Consider the following 12,297-nt stretch of genomic DNA (forward strand, 5'->3'; position numbering starts at 1 on the left):
GGAAAATAACTGTTAGTTAGAGCCATTATGTTATAACTGTAACATGACTCTTTCACTTTAATACTGCCTCTTTTTAAAGGGCTCAGTTAAGTAGAAACATAAACACACAGACAAACAGTGTACCTGAGATGCTCCGTAGGTCTCGGTGCTGTAACTTCTGGCAGACAGGGGACGCCGCTGAGTCAGGCTCTTGGTTGGATAACCAATCATGGGCTTCTTCTGCTCCTGGTAAGTGGGGTAGTCGTCATCATAACGACCGTTTCTCTTGTTGTGCAGCATCTGACTCTGGTTGTCGGCCATATTACTCATCGCGGAGTGCTCCATGGGAGTGGAGTAGACAGCCCGGCCATAAAGAGGGGGATCCACCTGAGGGTCACAGATGGGAAGTGAGTGGGAGTTAAAAAAAAACAAAAGTATGAGCTTTCATCCTGGCCTCAAATAAATGCATGGGGAGGGGGATGACTTTCAAGTAGAGCCTTAACAAAAACTAACTTTGGGTTTTAGGGAATAAATAGTGTTTGAAAGAAACACATTTCTATGATTTACTTTACATTTCAATAAAGTACATGAAAGGGAAAATCACATCCATTTATGGAATATGAGCATTACTTGTTTTGTTGTGCTTACCTGTTGTCTGTACTGAGACTCTTGGAGCGCCTCCTGCTGAGCTTCATGAACCCGTCTGAACAAGGCGAGCTCCGTAGAGCTCACCAGTGAGTCCGCTCTTCTTAGAAATCCTGGTCTGGAGCGCTGACTTGGGATTGGCTGCTGCTGCTGGCTGGGCGGACCATCTTGGTTGATTGGCGACTGGGGGAAAGAAAACATCTCCAAGGGTGGATATGCACGATACCGAGGGCTCACTAGCTCTTTGGGTAGTGTCTTCCCTGGTTGGTTGAGGTACTCCAAAGCCTTCGATGAGTGGTTGACATAATCTGGTGTGTTTGGGAAAGGGGGAGGGACCCGGCGATCCATGGTCACCTGATTGGTAAGAACAGAATTGTTTGTTTAACTTTGTATTGTTTGGTTTCAATCAGATTATTTTAGTTTTATTGTGTATGTCTAAAAACGTAATATATGAGCGCTACCAATGGTTCACAACTCCATCGAACCTGCGGGTTGTAGTTGTGGTCAAAGTGGTAAGCCTTTTGTGGGATGGCAGGTTTTTGGTTCTGTCTCTGGTTTTGGTCGCCAGATCCGTGTCCGGGGTATCCCATCTCCTCATCTAACATGGGGGCAGACTGTGACCGTGACATGTTGGTCTGCTCCATAGAACCGGGGAGCTCTGGACGGTCCAAACTAGTTTGCTGCTCAATGGATGAACTATAGCTGTCCATGGGAATGCTGCAGAGGAACGTGGCATCATTAGAAATCAACTTCAGTAGCTGCAATCGAGCTTGAGCTTTCTTTAAGAAGAATCAGAACAATATCTACCTGTAGACCTTGTAGGAGCCAATGTCAATCTCGTCTATGCTCTGTGACTTCTTAAACTTGGATCTCGTCTCCTTCATCATGGGGGACAGGCGATCTGAGCTTTTACTCATCACCACGGTCACCTTGTTGACCCCGCCTACACTGAGCTGATCCTTCCTGTTTTGCTCCCCCTCATTGTCGTGATATGTCCAGCTGCCGGGCAAAGGCACTGTGCTTTGCTGAAGCCTTGGGGGAAGAAATAATCAAGGATTATGAGTTGATGATAGGGATAAGTGTTTTTCAATTATGAAGCACAGAAACAAGCTGGATTAGAGGAGTGTTACAATAGTAGAAACTGAATTTTTTGACTAATGCAAATTACTTCCACACCATCGGTCAGTTGTGACGCAGCTGCACCAAAATTTGAGACTAAGGCTACAACTCACAATTATTAGAAATTAACGCTTTTTTTAAACTTTCTTTGGCATATCAAAATGACCTTGCACTGTCCCCAGAAATACATTTTATAGTAACATAAAACTAAGAAATGAAAACTGAAATGCTTTCACAATCTCAATTTAGTGACACTTTGGTGTTTTTGCATTGCAACAAAACTAAGTTAAGTAAGATAAGATAAGATAAGATAAGATAGAACTTTATTAATCCCTCGGGTGGGTTCCTGCAAACTCTTGGAATTATTAAGCTTTCCCAATAAAATTATGTATTTCAATTGTAAATGACCGTCAGTCACTTACCTTGGATCCATGTCCTTGCGATCAGGATTGGGGCTGGAAGTAGGTGTAAGGTCCAGCTTGGAAGGAAAAGCGGTTCTGTCCTCCAGGGGGCTCGGGGTCCTGGTCCAATTCTGCCAGGGATTCTGGGAAGGATGTCCGGAGGATTGCGAGTCATTGTCCTGGTTTGGTCGTTGGTTGCCGTGGAAGGGGAGCGTCTGGGTGTCCAATTCCAATGGGACCCCTACAATTCGGTCTTGCCTAAGGAGGGGGCGGCGGCCGTGTGTTGATGAGCTGCGAGGCTTAGAGCCCAGCGGAGGGTTTCCCTGACTGGTGGTAGATGAAGGAGGATCCAGAGAAGACTCCTCTGCATCGAAACCCGTGTTGTCGTAGTGAGGTGCGTCAACCCAGTCAAAAGGCTCACTAAGTGGACGCCGATCCCCGCGTTGCTGCAGGGTTCCTGATGGAGGAGTTTCTCTCTGAGACAGCAGGGGCTTGGAGTCAATGGGCTTGGGAAATGACTGGGCAAGTCTACAAAGACAGAAAATATCAATCACTGATTATACTGTGGGAGAAAAACCAAGAAGATCAAAATTGCAAACAGGCGACATGCCACGTGGATGTGTGTTGCACATTCAATCAGAGACAATGAGCTCAGAGGACAGATCAACTTTCTCTCCCTTTCTCTCTGATGTCTGTCACACCCATTAGGCCAGAAACCATGTTTGTGTTAGTTATTGTTTACAAGAGAACACATGCCTTCAAACTCCCTCGCTACTACTTACAGACTGCAAATATCATGTTCCACAAGTAGAAATAAAATACTGCAGTTGTACCTCACTTCAGGGCATGTGGATTAACAGATTTAGTGTCAAACAATACTAAAACCAGCTACCATCCTCCAGGGCCTGCTTAAAACAAGAAGAAACATGGGAAGGACAAGGAGAAGAAAACTAGCATTATTGGACACTATGTTTTGACTGAGCTAAGGAGACACTGTGGTGTCTAACAGAAACAGAAAACATCCGTAAGCTACAGCCAGACAGTCCAATCTGCTAAATCGAAGATTATCGGTGGAGCGAATTTGAACATCTGTGTGTAATATAAACACATATATTGCACATTTCTGTTTTATTCTATGTCTTGCTGTAGATAGCTGATATATCAGTGACAGATATTTTATTGTTACTGCCATCCAGTCTGAGCAATATGATTGAGACTACACTGACAGTATCGTAAATATGACAGGCAGACTAAGATGACATGTTTTTTTTATAGCTGTAACATTTCTGATTAGAACTCAAAACTGTCCCACAAAGTTTTCATAACATTTTTATCCCTTTCTAACCAACATCATCAAGTGCACTGCACCCAGACTTAAAACTTCAGGAGACAGCCCAAACCTTTTTATTTGCTTTTCTAATGCACTGGGGCAAAAAAAAAAAAAAACCTCCTCTGGATAGTAACATGACTGAAGCTCAGACCAGACAGCTTTGAAGCTGAGAGAGAAAATCCTAAAGAGAAGTCTGCAGTGTTCCAGTGAGCCTCTCTGACCTTGACAGAGCAAGCAGGAAGATGGATGTGACAGATTACAGATGGAGAGAAACTGAAGTGGGGTTACAATTGAAATGTACAAGAGATGACGGACAGCGGGAGGGAGGAGTCATGAAACGGGCGTGCGCACCTGTTGGTCCAGTGCGTCTGAGGGGCCTGGTCCTTGCTGGGAGGCGGTAGGGCGGGATTGTGGGGGTGTCCGTGCGACAGCGTGTGTGAGTGCGTGTTGCCGGGCGGGTTGGAGGAGCCCGAGGAGCCCTGTGAGGGAGAGTAATCGGAGTAGGTGGCCGATGAGCCGCTGTGGTTCAGACAGTGGAGTTTATCAACCTCTTCATCTGTAGACTCTGGACAGACAGAAGCAGACACACAGCACGTCCTCTTTGTGATCAACATCATTATATTTTTGGATTTTCCATTGAGCTTTTGTTCTTCATGTTATTCATTTTCAACTTTTGCTTTCTATTGCATTTTGGTACCAGAAGCTTGCTTCATGTTAGTTTTCTTTCCTTAAATTTTGATTCAGTACAGCATAATCACACTATTTTTGTATTATTGTTAGTTAACTATATTAAACTTATCTTTACTATATTGCTAATTGAAAAAAATGACCAAATGAAGCTCAAAACCAGTTTTGGCAGATATACTTTAAATTGTTTTGGGAGCACTGAGGGTGAGCACTGCGGTATACCGCCAGTACATGTTTTCTGCAACTATATCTATGTCACTCCCATGCTGCACCTTTCTCTGGCCCCTTACATGTACCACCCAATTGCTACAATTACAGATCAGGCTCCACTCCATCAGGTGACCGATTGAGCAGTATCTAATGTCCTCTGGGTCCGACCTATTCTGAGTTTTTGTCCCCCAATTTAATTACCTGGGAATTCAGCCAGTGCACTTTAACCTCCTAGGACCTGGCATCCACATATGTGGACATCACATTTTGGGTTGTTTAGAGCAAAATACAAAATGTTGCTCTACAAGGGCCTGATTTCCACTTACGAGGACATTATACTGCCACTGTTCTATCAAAATTTAAAATGAATATCCTCATATGTGGATCTCAGAAACAAAAATCAGGTAAAAAAAAAAAATCAGGTCATTCTTTGTTTTTATATTCATCAGGACCCAATCAGCCCAAATAGCAAAGAGAAATTGAAAACGCATACCATGAAAGAGTTCTTATCTTAGGAAATTAATAAGGACTTTGATTGTTTATTCCAACAGAATCACTGCCCCAAACACCTCCCCCCTCCCACACCACCTAAAAATAAATAAAATACCAGCAAAAAGAAAAGCAAACCCTATTCCAGCCAAACAGCAAAACTTTTAAATGTGGACTATTAAACATCAGGTAACTCTCTTCTATGTCTCTGTCAGTACATGAGTTGATCAAAATATTGATGTATTTTGCTTTACAGTAACCTGGTCACAGCACGATCTTGTACTGACATGTGGCATAGACACAGTTTTTTGCCTGAGAATCCTAATAACATTTCATTTTACAATAATGGACTACAGAGCACCAGAAAAACAATTTCAAAGGACTAGACGTCTTTCTGAAAATGTTCTGATGAGATTTTAAAAAGTGCTCCCTTCTTTTTTATCTTCTTCGTTTTTACACTATTTTGTCTTTATTTATTCATTCATTCACTTGGTTATTATTAAACTCTGGCTTTTTTTCCCACTGTGTGTTCTTTGTCCTGCCTCACTCAACTCACCCCACCATGGCAGGTAGCTGCTTCTCCCTGAGCCTGATTCTGCTGGAGGTTTCCTTTAAAAAGGAAATTTTCCTTCCCACTGTTGCCAAGTGTTAACTTATAGGGGCTCGTCTGATTGTTGGCTTTTCTCTGTATTATTGTAGGGTCTTTACCTTACAATATAAAGCAATTGAAAAGAATTCTTTAATGTAACGTGCCAACACAACGCAGAGCAGCATCCTAAACTTTACTCCCACAGAGGTTTATTATCTTGTTATTAGTGTCATACATCCTCACTGCCTTCTGGACACTGTGGCATCAAATCAGAGCAGTTTGACTCCCTGGGATAATTCATAAATACAAACTGTAAAGCAGATAATTCCTAGGTTAGAGAGAAAATGGCATTGCTCTCATTTAGATGACCCTTGTTTCCCTTTGAAAATGCTCTATTTTTAAAAAAAGCCCTCTGTAAGGCTAGGACATCTTACTATTTATCACTGATAGAGGAAACAGGAACAACACCGGGTTTAGTTCCAGCACTGTAGCCAGGCTGACAAACAGTGCTCCTTTAACTTTAACTAGTAAGGACTTCATGAATTTCTTCATAAATAAAATTTTAATCATTAGGGGAAAAAACTTCATAGCCCTCATAGCCGTCCCAAGGACAAATGATTACGTTCACTAATTTTAATAACTGTGGCGATATATTTCTCTCTCCTATCAATCTTTCTGAAATAATAATAATGCCTTCCTTTAAATCATCATCATGTCTATTACACCCAATTCCTACAAGGCTGTTAAAATAAGACTCACCATTGATTCATTCTTACATTTCAAATACCAATCATTATATTTCTATTAACTAGCTACATACCACAGGTTTTTAAGGTATTTATAATTAAACCACGACTTAAAAACCCTTTACTTGATCCAGGTGTCTAAGCTAATTATAGGCCGATTTCTAATCTTCTTTTTTTTCAGAAAAATCTTCAAAGAGCAGTTGTAAAATGGCTGGGTCATCATTTGCAGAGGAATGATCTATTCAAGAAGTTTGAGTCAGGATTTAGAGTTCACACTAAAACAGAAACAGCACTAATGATGATTATGAATGACATTCTGCCCTCTGACAGTGGACTCAGTTCTGTGTTTGTCCTGTTAGACCCCAGTGTTTACTACAGAGACTAGAATACACTGTTGGTATTAAGGAAAATACACTGTAGTGGTTTCTAAAAGCTCTCATTCTCAAAAAGTAGCGTTATCTGGAAGACGCAAATGGAAATACAGCAAAAATGTTGAACATCATTCATTTCACACAGAGGAATACATGTTAAGGATGAGAGGGAAAGAGCTAGCTTGTTTAAAAATGTGCTCTGAGGTAAGGATTAGACTCAAATTCACGGAATTATGGGATATGCGGTCTTCTATGACCGAGACATATTTTGTATTTAAACAGAGCTAAGTAGTGCCCAATGGCCACCAACATTAAAGGAAAGCATAAAGGCATATCCCAATAATAATGTCATCTTAATAGATATTTAATCATCTTCATTTTTGATGACTTTTGATCTCTTTAGCTGTTAGTTCTGGCATCCCAGGAACAGAAATAATAAAGTTTTCTAATATTTTTCTAATATTTGAATCAACATGCAAACGCACTTTACACTTCTCATCTGTTGCTCAGTTTCAAAGCTCACCTGTGACCTTTTAAAACCCCCAAACCTATAAAACAAATCAGAACTACAACCAAATCAAAAAGTGGATCAAAGACTTCTTTGAGTCGTTAACAACAATTGTGTTCAGGGGCCTCTCGAACACTTGACTAGAAAGTGAAGGAATTGCATGTTTCCTTCGTGTTGTCATCAGATTCTTAACCCAGATCTCTGCAGTGTTCTCATTATGCATGTGGACACTATTTAGTCCACAGCACTGACGCAAGACGTGGCCTGGTTATAAAACACGGCTTTTTAAAATCTTTATTTAACTTGGCTGCTGTAACTGAAATCAAGAGCTGCTGTTGGAGAGCTGACCTGGCTGCAGACAGACGTGCACTGTGTAGATACCAACAATCTGAAAACTTCCTGAGTCAAACTTAGTCAGATCTTCCCAAAACAAACCAGAAGAAGCTTTTTATTTACTTCGTAAGAGCCTCCACTAAGAACTGATACTCCACTGAGGCAGACAAGCTGTTTGAGCTTTAATCATTTTGCAATAAGCTTTCTTAAGGAGGAGTGGATCATATGATGAAGCTCCGTATTAGTGAAAGCTGTCGATTGTTGCGGAGAGCTGATAATAAACTGTTTCTTTTGGAAAATGCGATTAGACACTCAGTTATTCAGAGTGGAGACAGATTTTTGATAAGGCAGTAAAAAGTGAGCTTTGTTTCTTCTCTGATGAAACCGAAGCCATCAGGGCAAATGATGTAAAAATGGCCAAACATTCACTTTAGAGGTTCGCTATGCACACTCCTCGTCACCCTCCCTCTGCCCTCATCTTACAACATGCCCTAAAGCTCTTTATAAGACCCACATTAAATAACTGCGCAGCCTTGTTGTCGACATGTATGTACATGACTCCGACATGTTCCCTTAATGCTGTACGTTTATGCTATAATACAGTACCTTTCTTATCCTTCCCCAGCAACACCACCTTTGGTTTGTACATTGGTGGCTCCACCAGGGTGGGCCTCATGTCAGAGATCCGGATGTCGTTCGGAGAGCCGCCCATTGAATCCTGAGGAAGAAGGGGGAAAAAAGCATCAGGCATATACAGTAGAGAAGAAAAGGCAGCGTCTGTGATTTAAAAAATGATTACGAATCTCATGTAGACAATTCGTTTTGCTTGACTGGCATCAAACATACATACATTTGTTAAATAAATACAAACTTTGGTAAGTATTTCAGCAGGTTCTGGAGTTCCTGATCCCCAGTAGGATCATGGAGCGTGCTTTTAACCCTCTGGGGTTTTGATTTCACTGATGCCTCAGATTCTCTTATGTGAGGCCACGTGGAGTCATTATTGTAAGAAACAACCAAGTTCAGTCTGCACTATTTGAATACAGTTCTGAAAAATAAGATATTATCACCTTGTTAGAGAAAGTAAAAACTGAACTGAAGCACTGATTACGATGTATATACACATATTCCGACAAAGTTTGATGGTTTAGCTCTAAATGCAAACACGACTTTTGTTTGTCTGCAAATCCTCACTGGGGTCCTCACAAAACCCTCACAACACTAAAGGTCAGAGCGTGAGTGAGAGTTAGAGTGACTTCAAAAGATATCATAACTTTCTTACATCTTGAACTTACAGACATATGAGTGATGAAATCTGTGCAGTGTCACACAGCTAGCACTGAATTTTGGATGTGTTCAGTGGTATCTTCTGGATATAAAAGGTATAAAAAGTCCACAAACCAAGTAAAAATACCTAATTAATTTTTTTTTTGGATTGTGTGTGTTTCTGTGAGAGAGTGAGAGACAAACCTCAGAGCTTTCTGTCAAGTCCTCTTTGTCCTTCCTCTTAGGAATATCGATGCCAGAGTTGTGCATTGGTCCCTGATCCATTAGCTGAGTCTGAGAGAAGTCCTGCATCTCTCTGTCTGTCACCTGAAAAACAACTCCATTTTTTGAGTTGTGCACTGATTTGCTTCAAACGGACAAACACAAACATAAGAAAAGCTTTTGTTCTTCTCAGCTGTCTTCTGTTTTAGTGATCAGAGACTTGGATGAACTTACTTCAGGTAAGCTCTTGCCATGTGAGAGCCGTTATCAGATTATCACACACAAGCATGATGTCTGTGTCCTGCGACATTGTTGCTAATAAATACATTTGGGACTAAATGCTTGTTGACCTGTATGTGTCTGTATGTGTAATCTGTACCTCTTTAGGAGGCAGGGGCCACGGTGGTTCATATGGCTCTTTGCTGAGGTGTGTATGTTCCATGTTGGTTCCTGCCGAGGTGGCGGTGCCTGTGCTCAGCTGGTGCTGGTGCCCGTGTCCGGCGTGTACGGCGTGACCGGCGTGTCCGGCATGTACGCTTTTGCCCACAAGACTTTGCACTGACTTAACCATGTTCTTCAGGTCCTCAGGGTAGGGTGTTGGATAGCGTTTTAGGTTTATCTCCACCTACATGACATTTAGGACTATATTTAATAAACAGGGCGTGAAGTAGCAAATTTAAATCTGCCAAGATCAGCATAAAGGCGTTGGTCACAAACAAGTAAACCTGATAAGGGAGCAAGAATAAGCACGACTTATTATCTGAAATCTTGCAAACATAATTCAGCATACAAGTGCACAGTTTTCTGCATGTGTTTCTGTCAGGAAACAGCATTGCAACTTAAATCAAGGAGAGGCAACTGGAGGACAATTGCTTCCAATACTGGGGGGAAATCTACAGTCTGACGAAGCAGCTGGTCTCTGAATGAATCCTAGTAGCATATAAACCTGAAATCTGTAACAGCTGACCTGTCACATGTGTAAAAGAACACGTGACATCATTTACCTGACCAATGTCTTGTTAAATGCATCATTTTTTATGTGCACTGTGTGATACTGCAGGGATTCATTTATGACATCTGCGTGGTGATAACGTTTTAATTTTGGGGGTAAATTGAATTCTAAGGTGCAAAGTATGCGGATGACCAGAAGCAGTTTTTCTATATCCACATGTGGTGTATAATTATGGAACTGTGTCCAAACATAACAGAGATTATTTTCTTAAGATTTAAAGGGGTGCTAATCCCAGAGTGTCTGACTCAATGTAAAGCATGAACTATATATGTGGAGTATATATAGTTTTATTTATGTATATTGTGTGTGTAGAGTTGTATATAAAATGTCTGATTATATTTTATATCGAGGAGCGCTCATTGTAAATTAAATAGCATTGGGGGGATTATACAGTGGCTTGCAAAAGTATTCGGCCCCCTTGAACTTTTCCACATTTTGTCACATTACAGCCACAAACATGAATCAGTTTCATTGGAATTCCACATGAAAGACCAACACAAAGTGGTGCACACGTGAGAAGTGGAACAAAAATCATACATGATTCCAAACATTTTTTACAAATAAATAACTGCAAAGTGGGGTGTGCGTAATTATTCAGACCCCTTTGGTCTGAGTGCAGTCAGTTGCCCATAGACATTGCCTGATGAGTGCTAATGACTAAATAGAGTGCACCTGTGTGTAATCTAATCTCAGTACAAATGCAGCTGCTCTGTGACGGCCTCAGAGGTTGTCTAAGAGAATATTGGGAGCAACAACACCTTGAAGTCCAAAGAACACAGCAGACAGGTCAGGGATAAAGTTATTGAGAAATTTAAAGCAGTCTTGGGCTACAAAAAGATTTCTCAAGCCTTGAACATCCCACAGAGCACTGTTCAAGCGATCATCCAGAAATGGAAGGAGTATGGCACAACTGTAAACCTACCAAGACAAGACCGTCCACCTAAACTCACAGGCCGAACAAGGAGAGCACTGATCACAAACTACGTTCACACACATTCATACTCCGATGGATGCATCGGAGAGCAACTTGGGGTTAGTATCTTGCCCAAGGATACTTGACATGCAGACTGGAGGTGCCTGCTCTACCTCCTGAGCTACAGCCACCCAAAGTTGGCCTTTATGGAAGAGTGGCATGAAGAAAGCCATTGTTAACAGAAAACCAGAAGAAGTCCCGTTTGCAGTTTGCCACAAGCCATGTGGGGGACACAGCAAACATGTGGAAGAAAACTAACACTGCACATCACTCTGAACACACCATCCCCACTGTCAAATATGGTGGTGGCAGCATCCTGCTCTGGGGGTGCTTCTCTTCAGCAGGGACAGGGAAGCTGATCAGAGTTGATGGGAAGATGGATGGAGCCAAATACAGGGCAATCTTGGAAGAAAACCTCTTGGAGTCTGCAAAAGACTTGAGACTGGGGCAGAGGTTCACCTTCCATCAGGACAACGACCCTAAACATAAAGCCAGGGCAACAATGGAACGGTTTAAAACAAAACATATCCATGTGTTAGACTGGCCCAGTCAAAGTCCAGATCTAAATCCAATCGAGAATCTGTGGCAAGATCTGAAAACTGCTGTCCATCTAATCTGACTGAGCTGGAGCTGTTTTGCAAAGAAGAATGGGCAAGAATTTCAGTCTCTAGATGTGCAAAGCTGGTAGAGACAGACCCTAAAAGACTGGCAGCTGTAATTGCAGCAAAAGGTGGTTCTACAAAGTATTGACTCAGGGGGCTGAATAATTACACACACCACACTTTGCAGTTATTTATTTGTAAAAAATGTTTGGAATCATGTATGATTTTCGTTCCACTTCTCACGTGTGCACCACTTTGTGTTGGTCTTTCATGTGGAATTCCAATAAAATTGATTCATGTTTGTGGCTGTAATGTGAAAAAATGTGGAAAAGTTCAAGGGGGCCGAATACTTTTGCAAGCCACTGTATCTACTTTCTTTTCTGTTTTCTATGTTTATAGTTGTTACTTTAATATTAATATTTGTATATTCAAAATAAATCAGTCACTCAATCAGTCAACTAATGCTTTACTTGTAAAATGTCATGTTAATCTTAATATTGGAGGTGCTCCAATAGCAAAAACAAAGATAAACAGACACCCTACTCATCTCATACGACCCCCCTCCCCCACCTCCCACCCCAAAACAGATATAGCTGACCTTGACCTTCCCAGAGTTGTCTTCCTCTTCTTTCTTGTCCTCAAAATCGAAGGCCACAGTCATCCTCTGTTGTCTCTGCTCCTCCCACAGCGTAGGATTAAAGCTGTCGCTGTCCGACTGATAATCTGCACACACACCATAAATTAACAGCCGAGGGTTTAAAATTATAGTCAGGTAATCTTTACCTGGGTTACACACACACACACACACACACACA

The 12,297-nt window shown here is 41.5% G+C and overlaps 1 protein-coding gene across 1 annotated transcript in view; it reads right to left on the reverse strand.

The window, feature by feature from the left end:
- lrrc7 (leucine rich repeat containing 7) overlaps positions 1-12,297 on the reverse strand; it is an 81,742-nt gene that overhangs the window by 17,615 nt on the left and 51,830 nt on the right. Inside the window, exons 14-23 of the mRNA XM_013911795.1 lie at positions 12,081-12,205; positions 9,275-9,520; positions 8,878-9,000; positions 8,014-8,125; positions 3,826-4,039; positions 2,166-2,672; positions 1,432-1,656; positions 1,086-1,341; positions 628-978; positions 124-366 (exon numbers count right to left, since the gene is read on the reverse strand). Coding sequence (XP_013767249.1) covers positions 124-366; positions 628-978; positions 1,086-1,341; positions 1,432-1,656; positions 2,166-2,672; positions 3,826-4,039; positions 8,014-8,125; positions 8,878-9,000; positions 9,275-9,520; positions 12,081-12,205 — 2,402 coding nt within the window. The remainder of the gene's footprint in view (positions 1-123; positions 367-627; positions 979-1,085; positions 1,342-1,431; positions 1,657-2,165; positions 2,673-3,825; positions 4,040-8,013; positions 8,126-8,877; positions 9,001-9,274; positions 9,521-12,080; positions 12,206-12,297) is intronic.

The sequence above is a fragment of the Pundamilia nyererei genome, unplaced genomic scaffold (genome assembly GCF_000239375.1).
Source record: "Pundamilia nyererei isolate P.nyererei 1_Seehausen unplaced genomic scaffold, PunNye1.0 scaffold00072, whole genome shotgun sequence".
In the NCBI taxonomy this organism is placed as follows: domain Eukaryota; kingdom Metazoa; phylum Chordata; class Actinopteri; order Cichliformes; family Cichlidae; genus Pundamilia; species Pundamilia nyererei.